The following is a 19,952-nucleotide window of genomic DNA, read 5'->3' as shown; positions in this document are numbered from 1 at the left end:
ATAAAAGTGAGTCTTGTCAAAATGACCAAAACTCCCCCTTTAAAAACAATTTTCAGCTAAAGACAAAGCAGGATGTTGGGAAAAGTGATTTGGGACTTCAAAGGGGATGAAGCCAATTGAGATGGAGATAGAAAAGCAAATGTTTGGAACACAGAGACAGTGGGATTCAGAGGAATTTTAACAGACTGCGAAGTGCCTCCTCATCAAACACACCTAGTTCATGCTACAGTTGTCCGTGGGCACAGTACCCTTCATGGGATAGCTTCTTTATCTGCACTTTTCTAGGAAGTTAGGGGAAAGATCACAGTTTTCCAAGCCCTAAAAATAGCCTAAATTAATCCTCATACCAAAGAGACACATTTTAGGGTGGCAAGTTTTGCTTCCCGACAATACTAAGCTGTCCGTTTATTAACACTCTCGTCCCACTTCACAAAATCTATTAAAAACAAAACCTCAAACCTCTTCCTCATTTCTTCTTTTTAAAACTTCTGAATCCTACAGACCTTCCCTCAAACTTATCATCGATGTCATCACCATTTTTGCTCTTCCATATCTCTGTTCAGAGATGTTTTCACTCAGATCACCACTCTTTGCTTCATCCTAACAAGTCATTCATTATCATGGACTTGTTTACTTGGGACCTGAATTACTTGTCTTTACTGTGACTTACCATTTAGTGACACAGAGGATCATTCCTGGCATATCTGCTGTTTTAAGAGGAAACCCTGTGGGAGGACGTCAGCATTGATATAATGGGGCAAATAATATGGATTCTTGAGGTCAGTGTCCTTGGCTAAGGTGTGGCGCTTTTAAATATTTTATCTTTCTTCCCTAATATATGCAAAATCTCAAAGAGTAATTATTCGTAAAAGTAAGGAAATATTCAACAAGTATGAAACTGAATACCTCCAGAGAAACCCTCACTGAAGTGAATTTGTTTCAGTCATAAGGAAAGAAATCATTTGTAAATGATAAAGATGATGTCTAAAAGATCCTAAAATTCATTTTTGTATGCTCAGTCAATAAAAGCAGGATATTTTCAAAAATTTGCCCAGCCTGTTTTCTGATTTTTAAAAAGTTTAATCAGAGCTCAGAGATAAGTATATCTGAAGTAGGTGTAAGAGTAAGTAATATATTTTAACTAACAGGGGCTATTAGCAATCTAAAGGAAGCTAGGAAAATTTTACATTTCTTTTGGAAAAAAAAGTTCATCATGGATGTTACTACCCATGAGCTCTCTAGATGTCTAATATCTCTATAGAAGCTCTCATAAGGTCTATTCTCAAAATTTCTGATTGTACTTCTAAACTTCAGGTCTTACAATAAGTACAACTTTGACTTCCAAAATACATTTTGCCTCAGGATGCTGGGCTCTATAAATATGGATATGTAATTTATCTTTCAAGTGACTCAAAGGAGGAAACAGAGAACAGAAGTAAGTGATAAGGGCAAGCAGCCTTCTCTTCATTCCAGTGTTTTTGCTATTTATTCCCCAGTCATCTATGTCAGTATCATTCACAAGGCAGAAGTGGTCTGCAGTTTTGCTCTGACATGCATTCACTCAGATTTAAGTTGGATTAAGTTTTCTAACAGTATCTCTTTTAGTTTATTATAATATTATCTATTATTTACTAGGTCCTTAGTATATAGCAAAAATATTTAAACATATCAATCACATTATTATTGCATTGAATTTGATTCCAAAGAAGTAACCCTCTGAGGTAAGTTTAATATCTCCATTTTATAGATACGGTAACTGAGGTTTAGAAAAATTAAATCACTTTATCATGCTAGAAAGTGGAAACAACTGAGATTTTTATCATCTGGCTGACTATAAATCCAGTGTCCTTGTCCCCTAAACTGCTATGCAATATGGTATACAGGAAACAGTATTATTCTTAGGTTCAGGATATTTAGGTTGAAATCTCAGGTATTACCTGTGTAAATTTAACAACTCTCTTAAATATTTCCTCTGTTTACATTTCCCCGATTGTGGAATGAGGTTAATGATAATTGACTTCTTTAAATAATAGAAATATTATGAAAATAAATTTTAAAATGGAAATATTTTATAAACTATAAAAATCCATGCAAATGAATACTATTCTAAAATTTGAGTCTGCATGTATCAGATATAAGTAAATGTTTCCTGAATTTAAATTTGATAGTCTCTGTGGAGTAGGCACAGTGACCATTAAGCCAATTTTACATTATTATAGTGAGCTTAATTTCCACACTGGAAAATTAGGTGAATTAAATGATTTGATAACATGAGCTATGGCTTGATAACTGTCTTACTAAAGACTCCCTACCACCCCAACTTGGTGGCAAGTAACAAAACTAGTTCAAATGTATTAGAACATTGCATTTATTAAGGTCCCCAAAGAAAGAAGTACATTTGGACATCAGCAAGACCAGAGAACAAGGAAGCAAAAATGGTCAAAATCTTTCTCTCTCCAATTATCCTTTGCCTCTGCATGGCTGATTTATTTTTAGGTGTCACTGAGGACTGGTTATTTCTCCTTCTCATTAATAGACATGGCTCCAAAACAGACATCTCAACTAAGTTTAATCTCTCTTTAAGTTTCTGATATGGTGTAACCAGCACCTGTCGATCCCAAGTTCAAATTCTCTAGAAAGAGAATCTGATTGGCCCAGCCTGGATTAATTATCTATTATAGGACTTCTTAACCTTTGGTGTTATTAACATTGTCTGCTGAATAATTGTTCTTTGCTTGGGACATGTAGAGTGAGGCTCTCCTGTATTTTTAGGATGCCATTAAAACATTTCGTCCATTATCACAGTGAATGCATTTCACACAGTAATCTAATATTACTTTAGAATTCTGCTTAAAATTCTTGCCAAAACATTGCTGCCATAAAACATTGCTTTTCTTAAATAACTTAAGTCTACACTTTCATCCAACAGTATTAGAAATTTCCACAATATCTAATATTTGTATGTTCAAATTTTTAAATAATATTTTCTGTGTTTTCTATGCTAAAAAAAGAAATACATTTCAAATAGCCTCCATACTCTTTTCCATTTATTATTTCAGCTGTTGTTATTATAGCAGGAAGAATAATTTTTTACCATTTATGTGGAGCATTTTGTGTTTTCTTTTAAAAGAAAACATTTGTCCTTAAGATTAGCAAAAGTTCAGTGCTGATTTAAGCATCACAACTTTAAGAATGTTAAAACATTAGATATTTGTCTTTATGTTCAGTATACTTTGTTTTAAATATCTTAAAATATTTAAGATATCATCCTCATATTTATCTTACTAACTAATACAAAAAATAATACACACTAAGGGCAAGATACATTGTGTTTAACAGTGAATCTATATTTATAATTCACACAGTTTTTATCTCTGTGCCAAGAACAGAGCGCGTACACAGTATCCTTTTCATTTTTTCTTTCTCCAGTGAATGGATAGTCAGGTTACTATTTGGGAAAAGCACTGAAATAGTCAGTTAACCTGAAATTCAGTTAATTATCATTTTGTATACATTTGTATTTCCTACTTCCTCTGATGTACAGACTCTGAAGTCATTGTTAATATCACCACATCTGTGCTGTATCATTAATCCAGAAACCACAAAGAAATATGAGAAATGATTATGTTTCACTTGAAAGCAATGAAATTAGGCAGGTTACTTATATAGAAACTAGTCTACCACACAGAAGCAAAGCTCATTTTCAGGTTTCTGATAACCAGAAGCGTGAAAAGCTTCAATTATTAAAATTACTTGACCATTTCAAGTCTATGTTTTCTAAACAGTGTTGAACACTTACAAGTCTGGCAATGATTCTCTGTGGGTCCCCAGCATCGGCCAGTACAGGACTTATGGCAACGTCCACCTGTAGAATAGGAAAAAGCATGTGTGTATTATAATCTTTAATCTTTCACTCTGACTAGGAGCTAACATCTCAAAGGAAATATTCCTACTTCTTTATGAGGATTTTTATGTCATACTAGAGTTGAAACATAGCTCATAAAATGCCCACTTAAATAGCAAAATTTGAATGTCAAATACATATGAAGCAGAGAAATACAATCTCTTGATATTCAAAATCCTCTCATCATTTTACAAGAAAAGGAAATACATGACTTTGTGAATGCTCCTGTATAGTCAGAAGTAAATATTTACATGAAATAAGCTTTACTTCGACTACTGAATATTTTTATTCTACTGATCTATTCTATTTGATATAAATTCAAAAGTTCACAGCCCACTAATATCAACAGACATTAAGGATTAAATCAATAGTTTAAAAGAAAGTGGAGTCTATGAAAACAAAAATATATTACAAACATAGGATAAACCTTCAGAACAAAGGTTGTTTACATAATTTAGAGTATCTCTTTTTGTCAAAGGTCTTTTATATCTTTAAAAAATTATTGAAATATAGCTGATTTACAATGTTGTATTAGTTTCAGGTATACAGAAAAGAGATTCAGTTGTACAAATATGTCTGTATGTATTTTACATTCTCTTTCATCACAGGTTTTTACAAGATTTGAGTATCACTTTTACACTATACAGAAAGTCCTGGCTTGTTATCTGTTTTTTATATAGTGTGTTTATTTTCCCACTCCACTACTTTTGCCTGGAAAATCCCATGGACTGAGGAGCCTGGTGGGCTGCAGTCCATGGGGTCGCGAAGAGTCAGACACCACTGAGCGACTTCACTTTCACTTTTCACTTACGTGCATTGGAGAAGGAAATGGCAACCCACTCCAGTGTTCTTGCCTGGAGAATCCCAGGGACGGGGGAGCCTGGTGGACTGCTGTCTATGGGGTCGCACAGAGTCGGACACGACTGAAGTGACTTAGCAGCAGCAGCAGCAGTGTATATTTTAATACCAAACTCCTAATTTATCCCTCCCCCTTCCCCTTTGGTAACCATCAGTTTGCACTTTGTCTTTTTAAAACTTTTTCTTGCGGTATAATTAATGTACAGTATTAATAAGTTTCAGGTGTATGTCACAACGATTCACAATTTTTAAAGGTTATTTTCCGTTTATAGTTATGAAACGATATTAGCTATATCCCTGTGGAGAGGGACATTCAGAGGTTGTGTCTGACTTGACCTGTAAGCTGAACCTGGGCAATCAGAAGCTTCTCACCTGCTCCCCTGTCCTTGAAATGTATGTCCCTCTGACCATTCTCATGCGAGCAGCTGTTTCAAGGACATAGCCCTGAGAGAGAAAGGTGTTGTTGAGACCATCTGGACTGAGTAAGTGACCAAATTTAGTTAAGACCTTGATGCAAATTTTTAAGACTCTGACAGGCGGATGCTGAAATCTACTTATCTTGCTGCTGCCCAAGACAAGTCTCATACATAAGTCCCCTAGCTTATGAAACTCGTCACCTACAACTCTGGTGTGGGCTGCCTCTTTCTTCCATCTCTCCTTACCCTTTATGTACCGGTGCCAATTTGCAGACCAACACCTTTATATAAATATTTCAAGCATTGAAAAGAATTAGTTTATTTTGGAAAGTTTAATTTCAATTATTTTTCTAATATCCTCTTCTAAAACTTTTATTGATACTACTTTCTTTCTCAAATATCAGCCTTTATTTCCTGTGGCCTCATTTTCCTTTTAATGATGATGCTACTATGGGTACTGGCCTCCGTGAAAAAAGCTGTCCCACAGAGAAATTCCCTACAATCACAACAAAAGAATATTAGCTAGAAGAAATCATGTATAATGATTTTCCTTGAAGTTTGCTGTTGAATTTCATAGGTTCACTCCAAACTTTTGTGAGTACAAGGATATGGAATGGGCTTATCTTTAGGGAAAAGTGGACATGAAAATTTATCAAAGATAAAAGCTTTTCTATAACACTGCTGCTGCTGCTGCTAAGTCGCTTCAGTTGTGTCCGACTCTGTGCGACCCCATAGACGGCAGCCCACTAGGCTCCCCCGTCCCTGGGATTCTCCAGCCAAGAACACTGGAGTGGGTTGCCATTTCCTTCTCCAGTGCATGAAAGTGAAAAGTGAAAGTGAAGTCACTCAGTCGTGTCCAACTCTTAGCGACCCCATGGACTGCAGCCTACCAGGCTCCTCCGTCCATGGGATTTTCCAGGCAAGAGTACTGGAGTGGGGTGCCATTGCCTTCTCCTTTCTATAACACACTGTCTATTAAACCTTTATTGTTAATTTCCTAATATAAATTGTGAATGGCTATATGCCTATTCAAGATGTTCATTTTAACACAGCTAACTACATTGTAAAAATTATGGAATAAGGTTATATCAAAGGTTTCCATCTTTCCTTGACCCACAGTTTTTAACTCTTCCTTTAATTTTTATTTCTTTTTGGATGTGGAAGTTCTTACAACTGGGGCATTTTTGTTTGTCTGTTTGTTCTTGTCTCTCTTTGTGAGACTGTATGGACCTAGCATGTTAAAGGCTGCCACAGGAAAGGGACAGATTCAGCAGATACCTTTCAAAGGCTGAACCTCAGACCTACTGGTCTACTCTTCCACAGGTGAATAGCACTATTTTCAAATTAATATAACACTTAAGCTCAGTCCCAGCCACACTCTTAACAGTATCAAGATCCTGGCCCCAATGGAGTTTATTTAAAGCAATTCTGTTTGTGAAGTGCTGCTACTGACATCACCAGCATAAAATATCCCGTCACTCTGCCATCTGTTTATTTAAATCCAAACACATTATAACTACATAATGCAAGCTCATTCTAGCTGACAGGAAAAGAACTCCATCTGGCCTGAACAATATAACTTTAATCAGTGATAATGATAATTATTATTAAAAACTGACTGGAGTTCTTTTGTATAAAGCTAATAAATCTAAATTGATTTATACCAGCGGAAATTAGAAAGGACTGTGAGACAAAATGGAAAGTATTGTAAACTTTTTCTGAGTACAAACTTTTTTGAGAAAGTGGTTTAAAATGTTAATGTCTTTCTTTAGATTTGTTAAAATCCTTTAAATTGACCCATTAAGTAGTCTGTTAATTGTCTGAAGCAGAGGATGATCTATCCTTTAATCTATGACTTCTCTAATAGTGTTTGGTTCTAATAAAATATTTAGCTTTATTTATTGTGAATGAACAACTATCTGTAGCTGTTAAAATATGCTGAGTAACATTAGACATGTTAAAATATTCAATGGATCCCCTTTAATTGGATTACATATTTTTTAATCTTATTCTTGCAGTTTCAATTTACCATTTCAAGGCCTACTCTCATATTTAATATAAAAGAAGTATTACTAGAAATTTTGTTTATGATTCTTATCAAAATGTGATGGCAAGACCCATTTGGTTGGGCATAAGTGATATAGTGCCTGCACACACACAGAAGTTTTAAATATTAATAATTTATCTATGATGTCTATGTGCTGTTAAGACATTTTATTTGGTAGTTTCCATTTTTCACTCATAAAAACAAATATATTAATCACTCCTAAAAGAGGAACCTAACAATGCTTCTTTTCCAAGGTTTTACTCAGACTTGGATTCCCTCCATCCCTTTTGGAAACCAAATGAAGGTGATCACTTTGCCCACACATTTCAAGTTCTATAATGATAAGTGTGCTGGAGACCGTGAATTGACTGCTGCTCCTGAATCAATGGCTGCTCCTTCTGCTCTGTCCTTATTTCACTGTTTCTAGATCTCTGAGCCTTTTGGTATCCGTTCAGGCACTCAGCAGTTCAGCTTTTGGTTTTCAAAACTGTGTGATATTCAGCACTTGGGCTAACTTGGTTTGATTCTTGCAGGCAACTGAGTAATGTAGTTTTAGGGAGCATCCCAGGTGGCTCAGTGGTAAACAACCCTCCTGCCAAGGCAGGAGACGCAGGTTTGAGCTCTGGGTCAGGAAGATCCCCTGGAAAAGGAAATGGCAACCCACTTAAATATGCTTCCCTGGAGAATCCCATGGACAGAGAGTCCATGGTGTCGCAAAGAGTCAGACACAAATTTGCAACATGATGCAGGTAGTTTTAGGGGCTATTATGTCTAATATTTTTTTAAAAATCTGTTTTTAGCTTTTTTTCCCCAACATTTTTGCTGCCCAGAAATGTCTCCTTAGTAATTATTCATCCAGAACTGGGGAAAAAATTTCTGCTAACTTTTTTTTCCTATTTTCCTCTCATCCATCTATTCGTTAAGTATTTCTTGAATACCTTCTGTATCTGTGTATCAGGGGCTATGAGAAATATTGGAATTGAGCTGAAACAGACATGGTTACTATTCTAAGAAAATTCAGGCTTAATTCAGCATTATTATGAAGGGAAAAGGTTTTGGTTATGTTATACCTGATGTTCAACCTCTATGTGTTTAAAAAAAGAAGTCAATATATCTGATTTTTTCAATAGCCACTCCCCACCCCCCAGCTCAGGAAGAAAGAGTTAGACAAAGCCAGGTTGTGGTGGATCATTCCCAGTGGAAAGCCTGGTAGCTCCAAAGTCCACTATGTTCCTCATATATGATTTATCTACGTAACACCTAAAATGAGATCTGCCCAGAGCATTCCAGTGGAGGGAATAAACGTGGCCTCTTATTGTTTGTGTCCCAACAGAAATGCTAATACTTTAACTATAGCTTATTGTCTTACTCCAAACCTTCTTTCTGTCGTCTATGCTCAGATGAGCAGTACCACAGGATGCCTGATTCGATGGGGAAAAGAAACTGAATATGTCAATAACATTTTAGTCTCACGTCGTTTTATAAACTACTTCTCCAGTAGTTTGTTTTTAAAAGGAGGACAGGAAAAAAGAGAAACTAGACACTAGCTTATGTAAATGGGTGAAACATTTAGGAGCACTGAGCCTTTGCCAATGTTATCAAAATCTGCCTATCTCCATGTTTCAATCAACTACATCATTTTTTTTTCACTATTTATTGTAATAATTCTTTTAAAACTATTTGGAAAAATCCACTACTTAAAAATAAGAACCTGATGTTTCTATTCACTTTAGTGATAGTGTAGTTATTTAAATTAATATTTCTATTTCCTGTCATTCTGACTATAAAACAAAAATTTTAAAAAACATTTCTGTCACTTTAAGAAATAATTATCCTCTCTGATTCCTTTATTTCTACCATTCTATCTTCTAATTCACTAATCCTATCTTCTGCCTCTGTTATTCTACTATTTGTTGCCTCCAGAGTGTTTTTAATTTCATTTATTGCATTATTCATTATATATTGACTCTTTTTTATTTCTTCTAGGTCCTTGTTAAACCTTTCTTGCATCTTCTCAATCCTTGTCTCCAGGCTATTTATCTGTGATTCCATTTTAGTTTCAAGATTTTGGATCAATTTCACTATCATTATTCGGAATTCTTTATCAGGTAGATTCCCTATCTCTTCCTCTTTTGTTTGGTTTGGTGGGCATTTATCCTGTTCCTTTATCTGCTGAGTATTCCTCTGTCTCTTCATCTTGTTTAAATTGCTGAGTTTGGGGTGTCCTTTCTGTATTCTGGCAGTTTGTGGAGTTCTCTTTATTGTGGCGTTTCCTCACTGTGTGTGGGTTTGTACAGGTGGCTTGTCAAGGTTTCCTGGTTAGGGAAGCTTGTGTCGGTGTTCTGGTGGGTGGAGCTGTGTTTCCAGAAAAATAAACGACCCAATCAAAAAATGGGCCAAAGAACTAAATAGACATTTCTCCAAAGAAGACATACAGATGGCTAACAAACACATTAAAAGATGCTCAACGTCACTCATTATCAGAGAAATGCAAATCAAAACCACTATGAGGTACCATTTCACACCAGTCAGAATGGCTGCAATCCAAAAGTCTACAAATAATAAATGTTGGAGAGGGTGTGGAGAAAAGGGAACCCTCTTACACTGTTGGTGGGAATGCAAACTAGTACAGCCACTATGGAGAACAGTGTGGAGATTCCTTAAAAAACTGAAAATAGAACTGCCTTATGATCCAGCAATCCCACTGCTGGGCATACACACTGAGGAAACCAGAAGGGAAAGAGACACGTGTACCCCAATGTTCATCGCAGCACTGTTTATAATAGCCAGGACATGGAAGCAACCTAGATGTCCATCAGCAGATGAATGGATAAGAAAGTGGTACATATACACAATGGAGTATTACTCAGCCATTAAAAAGAATACATTTGAATCAGTTCTAATGAGGTGGATGAAACTGGAGCCTATTATACAGAGTGAAGTAAGCCAGAAGGAAAAACATAAATACAGTATACTAACGCATATATATGGAATTTAGAAAGATGGTAACAATAACCCAGTGTACGAGACAGCAAAAGAGACACTGATGTATAGAACAGTCTTATGGACTCTGTGGGAGAGGGAGAGGGTGGGAAGATTTGGGAGAATGACATTGAAACATGTAAAATATCATGTAAGAAATGAGTTGCCAGTCCAGGTTCGATGCACGATACTGGATGCTTGGGGCTAGTGCACTGGGACGACCCAGAGGGATGGTATGGGGAGGGAGGAGGGTTCAGGATGGGGAACACATGTATACCTGTGGTGGATTCATTTTGATATTTGGCAAAACTAATACAATTATGTAAAGTTTAAAAATAAAATAAAATTAAAAAAAATACAAACATTAAAAAAAAAGAAATAATTAAAAAATAAGTGCTGATTATTGCATATAGGTGTGATTCCAATTCACAGGCAATCACCTCTGTTTGTCAGTCCATTATTCATCATGCTCATGCTCACGCCCTGGAGGAGGAAATGGCAGCCCACTCCAGTATTCTTGCCTGGGAAATCCTATGGACAGATGAGCCTAGTGGGCTACAGTCTATGGGGTCACAGAGTAGGACACGACTGAAGTGACTGAGAAGTTAACAAATAGGACTAAATTTAATCTTTTATGCTTGTCCAGCAGATGGTACTAAAAATGTAGCTTTTGTATTCTTTTTTAGCAGCTAGAGTCCCTGAGCCACTTTGATAATTTTCAGTTCAGTTCGTTTAGTCGCTCAGTTATGTCCGACTCTTTGTGACCCCGTGGACTGCAGCACTCCAGGCCTCCCCCCTCTCCATCACCAACTCCTGGAGTTTACACAAACTCACATCCATTGATAATTTTAAGAGTCATAAATTCATGTTGGAAGTTTTGCTTGTTTGTGAAACTGCCTGACAGCAGGGACAGGATTTAATATGCACCTTTGTACTGCCTTATGCAAGTAATATGCTGGAACAGTTGAAGAGTTGCAAAATATAAAGCCACTGGCAACCATAAAAGATTATATTCCCAAACTGCCCCTTGCTAAAAGGTGATGCCGTTACATCTCTGGATTCTTCTTTCATTTCTTTTAAAAACTGCCATTCTTGACCTCTTAACACTACATTTACTGGAGAAAGAGTGAGAGAACAGTATCTTTTTTATGACCATATATTTCAAAAAAGGAAAGTGAAACATTTTTGAAAGTCTATGCTAAACCAGTTCCTTTTCTTGACCAGACCATAAAAAGGCGAATGAGTCAGTGCTCTGCCCTCAAGGAGCTTTCAAGGACCAGGAAATAGGCAGGAATATAGGCAAATAAATATGATAATCCAAAACATGGGTATGCATAATATAGAGAAAAAAAGATTTTAAAAAAGTATCTCCATAGGGGGTGGGCATTTAAGTTGGGCTTGGCTGTCTTGTTTGTCCAGCAGGAAAGGAGGAGGAGGGAGAGGAACTCCAGGCTGAATGGTTAACCTAAACAACGACCCAGAGACATGGATGTGCACAACTCTTTGGGGCCATAATGAATACTTTATGGTCCCTTGAGCAATTTGCATAGAAATAGTTGTTGAAGTATGAGCTTATAAAGCATCTTGAAAGTCTTGGTTGATGTTTATTCTGCACAGGTGTTATGGTGTTGGTCAAGGTTTTTGAGCTTGGAAAAGATGTGATTTGACTTGCAAGGTAGAAGAAGGTGTCAGGGTATGATTCCTAAAAGTCAGTGCTGACATGTGAGTAGCTTGTGCAAAATGCTGATTTTATAGTCTGCAATGAGGTATAGAAAGCCGTTTTTAAAAAGCGATTCCAAGGATTCCAAGGATAATGTATCCACGACAACAAAGCATATAGATAAAAGTATAATACTTTGGCATATAATTCCAAACTCTACTAACATCATGGCCATATTTTGTGACAATTAGATCTGATCAGCTGCTTGGTAACTAAACGTACAGAATTAAACAATGTGAAAATCTAGCAATCTCTCATTTTCAGTGTTTACTCTGATTTGTGAATATATTTCCATTAATTTGCATTTTTGTTCCCCCTGGAGTTCTAGAAAATACATAGCCTTTATTTTCAAATTTAAATAATTATAAATCACACTTATGATAGTAAAGTCACAAGATGATTCCAACAAATGATGTATAAGTAGGTTTTAATGATATTAATGTAATGTGAAATTGCTCTTTTTATCAGATGTTACTATTTTCCTTATTCCTATCTGACAGTTTTCACTGTCATGTGTTTATTTATCCTCACAATTTGCTCTATAGACTTTACATTTTCATATAGTCTTAATTCAATCTTCCTATCTTTATGATTTGAAAGTTAATTATTGAATGGAAACTTTATTATTATAGATTTTGCTCTTCAGAAAAAAATTGAACAGGTAGTTTCACTGACTAGAAAGACAAAGTTAAAAATTAAAAAAAAAAAAAAATATATGGAATTCTTCACCTTCCCTGGTGGCTCAGACAGTAAAGAATCTTCCTGTAATGCAGGAGACCTGGGTTCAATCCTTGGGTTGAGAAGATTCCTTGAAGAAGGGAATGGCAACCCATTCCAGCATTCTTGCCTGGAAAATCCCATGGACAGAGGAGCCTGGTGGGGTACAGTCCATGGGGTCACAAAGAATTGGACACAACTGAGTGACTAACACTTCACTTCACCTAGCAGCAAATTAAATCAAGACTTGATGTTTAATTGTTTTACTAATTACTGTATTGAAAAAGAAGTAAGTCGTGTCAACCTCATTAACATTTTTATAAGTAGCATCATGTTATTCATTTCAAGCAACCTAAGTCAAAGGGTTGAGAGTAACATATCTATTATGTGATCAAGAGTAATTTTTGACAAAAGGGTTGAAATATATCAAGCTCATTCTTCAACACTTCTATCCACCCTTTCTCCATAAGTTCAGCAACCTAGGACAAATCTATGACCACTAAAGCACACAGTTATCTCCAAGTCCATTACCATCTCAGAGAGGATTACAGAGGAATAGCTGATAGACTGAGCAGTTAGTATGGCACACAGAAGTGCAAAGGTTTCATAATACTGAGCCTACTTAGCAAATTTTTGTTTCTTCTGAGGTCTTCTGTAAACACAGTCTAGCATAGGTATGATAATAGCAGAAACCCCAGGTACAAATCGGAGAAGGCAATGGCACCCCACTCCAGTACTCTTGCCTGGAAAATCCCATGGATGGAGGAGCCTGGTGGGGTTGCTAAGAGTCAGACACGACTGAGCGACTTCACTTTCACTTTTCACTTTCATGCATTGGAGAAGGAAATGGCAACCCACTCCAGTGTTCTTGCCTGGAGAATCCCAGGGACTGCAGAGCCTGGTGGGCTGCCGTCTATAGGGTCGCAGAGAGTCGGACACGACTGAAGCGACTTAGCAGCGGCAGCAGGAGCAGCAGGTACAAATAGAAGCCTGGGGAAAGTGAGGTGGGAAAACTGATAAGAGTATCATTTTTCAAAACCTCTTTAAATCATACATAATAATGGAAACCAGGTACTCTATTAGCATGTTGAGTTCAGATGTTTCTATCTACAGAATCTAAGAGAATGGACTGATCTACACAAATTTCAGTGTCAAAGAGAAATTTGATGATAACCTATTTAGAACATAAGATTGTTACTTTTTACATCCATAGCCTCATGTGATCTTAAGAGTGACTGACAGAAGTAATCTAATACATAATATGTCAAATGAATAGACTAAAGGAATTCTTCCTAAAGAAATTTAATTTCTTATTGAATGGAAAGGTCTGATACAATGCTATCTATGATACTACTATTCTGTATATTTTATATTTTCCCAGCATACCTTTAAACTTCTGTAGACTACTATAACCAACAGAGACAAACTTTAAAGAGAACCATAGCAAAGAAGCCAACATATTCCCTTGATTTTTTATTTTTCTATGGTTTTGGAAAAATCATACTATCAATAACAATGATGATTCACATTATAATACTTTTTTAAAATTTCCTGAAAAACTGAAAGCTTTCATATTTGATAATGGCAAAGATTTCTATCAAATTAAGCAATTATAAAGTATCAATTATCCCTGTTCATAGCTGCGAACATAAAATAGAATTCCCCCCATTGAGGAACAGAATTAGTTCCAATCAATGTCAAATGTCATACTAAACATATAATAAGATTAAGTCTGAACTAAGGACCTTACTAGCAGACTTAAAAGAATATATTTAGATATGTCTGTTATTTGCAATCAATGATAGTGATAATCAGTAGATTTATGAGCACTTATAACGAACCAGCCAGGGCTACAAAGAACATCCCAAAGCATCCTTCATCCTATATAGAGTGTAGTCTATTTAGATATTCCCTTGGAGGTCTGCAGTGTCCAGCTTGATCAGCCTTATGTGGTTGAAATTTTTAGGAATGCTCTAAAAATTTTATGTATATTAACACAGTTAATCCTCATATAATCCTAATACGTTAAATTCTCTAAAATTTACATATCCAGACCACGTGGAACCTGGAGTTTTATGCTTGTAACCCTTTGTAAAATGTCTATATCTGTATGATTAGCAAAAGTTTGAATATTTACATGTCCAAAATTTAATCCCTGATCTTCCCACCCCCACCAAAAATTTATCCCTGTAAAGCCTTCTCCGTCTCAGACAATAGCAACACAACCTTTTTAGAGATTCATTAGATTTTGAAGTCATTTTCAGAAACTCTTTTTCTGTCATATCCAGATCCAAATTCACTAGCATATCCAGTTGATTCTAACTTTAAAGTACATCTAAGTGTCCAATCATTTTCTACCACGCATCACTAAACCACTATTATTTCTTGCTTGGATTAATGCCATAGCCTCCAAACTGGTGTCCTAGTTTCTGCTCTGGCTTCTTTACCATCTCTTCTCAATATATTAGCTTGTGTGGTGCTGTTTATTCACTAAATTGTGTCCAACCCTTTTGTGACCCCATGTACTGTAGCCTGCCAAACTCCTCTGTCTATAGGATTTCCCAGGCAAGAATACTGGAGTGGGTTGCCATTTCCTTCTCCAGGGGAGCTTCCTGACCCAGGGTTCAAACCTGCATCTCCTGCATTGCAGGTGGATTCTTGCCACTGAGTCACATGATGTTCTTAGACCAGGTCAAATTCCAATAACTTCCCATTTTTCTCAAAGTAAAAGCCCAAGTTCCTTTTAATGGTCGTTGAGATCTGAGAATATTTGGTCCTCTCTTCCAGGCCTCCATAACCTTACCTCCTGCTATTCCCTTCCTGGTTCACTCCTCTCACTCTCACTCCTGTTGTTTCTAGAAGATAAACAAAGTGCATGACTCACTTAGAATTTTTATGCTTTTCTTCCCTGGACTTCTCTTTCTATGATAGCTTGTAGTCAAATGGTTCACCTGCTCTCTTGTTTTTCCTAGATGCCACCTCTCAATGAGGTCTTCTCTTACCTACATTATTTATATTAAATATTTCAGATGGATTTTCTAGATTTTACTTCTAACACATGTTCAAATTCAAACTATTTAAAATTCAGAAAATATGAAATAAGATACATATCATCCATAAACTTTGCATTTGATGTTTTTCATTTTTTGCATTATATATACTTATATATATAGTTTATAAATTAATAAAATACTGTACATAGTTTTGTAATCTGCTATTTTCATAGCAGACATATTTCATATTTTATACTGTATATTTTGAAGTGACATTAAACAAATGTGATTTTTTTTTTTGGCTGTATTTATCTCCCATCATATGGACATACTATAATTCAATTAACCTTTTAGCTTTATGGAACACTTAGGGTATGTAGGCAGAGAAGGCAATGGCACCCCACTCAAGTACTCTTGCCTGGAAAATCCCATGGATGGAGAAGCCGGGTAGGCTGCAGTCCATGGGGTTGCTAAGAGTCAGACACAACTGAGCGACTTCACTTTGACTTTTTACTTTCATGCATTGGAGAAGGAAATGGCAACCCACTCCAGTGTTCTTGCCTAGAAAATCCCAGGGACAGGGGAGCCTGGTGGGCTGCCGTCTATGGGGTCGCACAGAGTCGGACACTACTGAAGCGACACAGCAGCAGCAGCAGCAGCAGGGTATGTAGGAGATCAGTACATATATTTAAAAAAAATACACATTAAAAGGATATCACTAATTTCCTGCCTTATTTTAAAGAGGATTTATAGAGGATGGAGGGATTTATGGAGGGATGATCTGGATATCAGAAAGAACTTACCTATGTCCTTTTTTATATGCTTCTGGAAAACACTGATGGAATCTGACACTGATGTGTGGATCTGTAGATGCCTGGTGTATGTATCAGAAGACTTGATAAAACAATTGATGTCCTGGCAGGCCTAGATTTATGTGCTGGTTCTAGCAGTGTGTCAAAGGCCTCTGTACATACCTATCATATTTGACCTTTTCATCACTGAGTTGGATAAAACAATGGAATATGCTTGCTGTTTTTGAAAATGACACAAGTCTGGACAAAGCAGTGGTTGTTCACACACAGGATAAAAGTTAAGATTTTAAAAACACTTGGAAGATAAAATGAGCCAAAAGTAACAATAAGAGATTTAATAGGATCAGTGTAAATTCCTGCCATGTGTAGTTCTAAATCAGTATTTCATGTGAATATCAATAGATAGATACACACATACACAGAGTCTACCTGGCATGGGACAGGGAAGAATTTCAGTTCTCTCTCTGGTACTAGTGTGTCATTTCTTAGTTCCTTAGTTACGTTAGTTAACTTCTCTATGTGTGTTTTTTTTTTTTTTTTTGCTTTTTGTACTTAACTGTTTATTTTACACATTAAGGCTTACACTGTGTTGTATAATTCAATCTAGATATCATCATCAACATCATCAACCTCACCACATCATCTACAATTTATTAAGCACTTTCTACACTCTAAATAGTAGACGGAGTACTTTACACGTAGTATTTCATTTAATTTATACAATAGCACCTTAAGTACTACAATTTGTTACATTTTATCCATAAGAAAACAGAAAGCACCCTTTAAATGGAAGAAGATATTAGCTCCTTGATAGCATGTCACTTAGTGTGCTTGTGTCAAAATTTTTTGTTCCTGTCCATTTTTAAATTTCTAATTGACATTTACTTTGATTCTACTGTTTATTTATTGATTCAACTGTAAATGGCAATAAAATGATTGTAAGTTAAACATAAATACATTTTAGCAATTATTATGACAGCACTTTTTGTACCAGAAAATTATAGCCCACAGTTTAGAGAAGATAGAATACTGAAAAATCTATTATTCAAAAATACTATTGTGCATATAACCAGTTTACAATACTGTCATTTACTTCACTCTGTTCCTATAACTCCTGCTAAAATGCAGAAAACATAAGTTCTGACGTCATTTTCTTTGGGATACAAATAGGAAAAGGAGTACGTCAAGGCTGTATATTGTCACCATGTTTATTTAACTTATATGCAGAGTACATCATGAGAAATTCTGGGCTGGAAGAAGCACAAGCTGGAATCAAGATTGAAGGGAGAAATATCAATAAACGCAGATGACACCACCCTGATGGCAGAAAGTGAAGAAGAACTAAAAAGCCTCTTGATGAAAGTGAAAGAGGAGAGTGAAAAAGTTGGCTTCAAGCTCAACATTCAGAAAACTAAGATCATGGCATCCGGTCCCATCACTTCATGGCAAATAGATGGGGAAACTGGAAACAGTGGCTGACTTTATTTTTTGGGGCTCCAAAATCACTGCAGATGGTGACTGCAACCTTGAAATTAAAAGACACTTACTCCTTGGAAGGAAAGTTATGACCAACCTGGATAGCATATTAAAAACCAGAGACATTACTTTGTCAATAAAGGTCCATCTAGTCAAGGCTATGGTTTTTCCAGTAGTCATGTATGTTATGGATGTGAGAGTTGGACTATAAAGAAAGCTGAGTGCCGAAGAATTGATGCTTTTGAACTGTGGTATTGGGGAGGACTCTTGAGAATCCCCTGGACTGCAAGGAGATCCAACTAGTCCATCCTAAAGGAGATCAGTCCTGGGTGTTCATTGGAAGGACTGATGTTGAAGTTAAAACTCCAATACTTTGGCCACCTGATGCGAAGAGCTGACTCATTTGAAAAGACCCTGATGCTTGGAAAGATTGAGCACTAGAGGAGGGGACGACAGAGGATGAGATGGTTGGATGGCATCACCGACTCAATGGATGAGTTTGGATAAACTCTGGCTGTTGGCGATGGACAAGGAGGCCTGGCGTGCTGTGGTTCATGGGTTTGCAGAGTCCGACACGACTGAGCAACTGAACTTAACTGAAGTCATTTTTATCTGCATTCAGTTTTTTTAATAAGTACAAATGATTTGTTCATTTTTTAAGATATCAAATATCAGTTTCTAGAAAACAAGTGCAAACATTTTAGTTGCTCAGTCGTCTCCAACTCTTTGCCACCATGGACTTAGTCCACCAGGCTCCTCTGTCCACGGAGTTCAATTAAGCAGTTCAATTCCTGGGGTCGCAAAGAGTCGGACACGACTGAGCGACTGAACTGAACTGATATATATGTGTATATATATATATATATATATATATATCTTGCTGATATATATATGAATATATATATTGCTTCAGTCTTGTCTGACTCTGCGATCCTATGGACTGTAGCCCATGAGGCTCCTCTGTTCTCTCTCTCCAAGGCTTTTCCCAAAAAAGACTAAATCAGGTTATTATTTAATATTGAATAGAATTCCTTTGTGCCATATTGGTCATTATTGGTTATTCATTTTAAATATAGCAGTGTGGACATATCAATCCCATGTTCAGTTTTCACTATTTAACAGTTGAATGGGACCTTAGGCAACAAACTACCTGAGTTGACTTTCCTCATTTATAAAATACAGATGATGATACTTGCTTCCTATATATGGTAGAGGTGATTAAGTTGAATGATAAATCTAAAGTACCTGGCATGCAATAAGCATCAATCCATATTATCTCCTTTCTCCCTCCCTCACAATATTGTATATAAAAATATAAAGAAAAACAAAGAAGGACAGAGATGGAGACGGTCAGCAGAGGTAATACAGAAGACAAACGAAGTAATCTGGAGACAGACATGTTTATGCAGACAGTCGAAATGATCAGTGAGGTATTACAATCAAGCTATGGGAAAGAGGGAACGTGTGACATCTTAGGAACTTTGACAAGCTTTGTAGACAGGAACAGTGGGTTTCAGAGGTCTCTGCAAGCACTGAGAAGCCACAGTATCAACAGGAATGTTACTAACAATCCCAAAGCAGTTAAATCTCCCTCTACTACTGGAATATCACACTCTTGAATATTTCAGCTCAGTTACATGAAAGGAGGGAGAGGGGGCAGAGAATATTTCAAAGTATGTGACAAAAAGAGAAACACACTGAGGCACAATTCTTTGGATTACTGCAGACAATTACATTTCATTGATGGTGGGGTCTCTGCCCATCCCATAACGCTCATTTTTGAGACAGCTAGTCAGAGTGCTAAGGGATCCCCAAGGAATCATGACTGGGTACATGTTCAGTTTGTGAGTGGTCTCACATTTCAGAAGCATGGCTCAACAGCCAAAATTCACATGAAATAACTTTACTCCTCCCAAAGGGTATTTTAAATGGGATCCAAAGTTTTGCCCATGGCCACAATTCTAAATATTAGCGCTCACTCTCTTGAGTCTTTCATTCACTACAAGCTTATCCTCCAAGCTCTCTCT

The 19,952-nt window shown here is 36.5% G+C and overlaps 1 protein-coding gene across 6 annotated transcripts in view; it reads right to left on the bottom strand.

The window, feature by feature from the left end:
* ERBB4 (erb-b2 receptor tyrosine kinase 4) overlaps window positions 1–19,952 on the bottom strand; it is a 1,279,082-nt gene that overhangs the window by 365,053 nt on the left and 894,077 nt on the right. For all 6 annotated transcript variants that reach the window (XM_086341936.1, XM_086341945.1, XM_086341948.1 and 3 more), the window contains exon 5: window positions 3,800–3,865. In XM_086341936.1, coding sequence (XP_086198062.1) covers window positions 3,800–3,865 — 66 coding nt within the window. The remainder of the gene's footprint in view (window positions 1–3,799; window positions 3,866–19,952) is intronic.

Source organism: Bos grunniens, chromosome 2, assembly GCF_055505025.1.
Source record: "Bos grunniens cultivar Pamir isolate PY7600 chromosome 2, Bosgru_T2T1.0, whole genome shotgun sequence".
Lineage (NCBI taxonomy): Eukaryota > Metazoa > Chordata > Mammalia > Artiodactyla > Bovidae > Bos > Bos grunniens.
The sequence above is the reverse complement of the archived record's forward strand: the minus strand, read 5'-3'. Positions and strand labels throughout refer to the sequence as shown.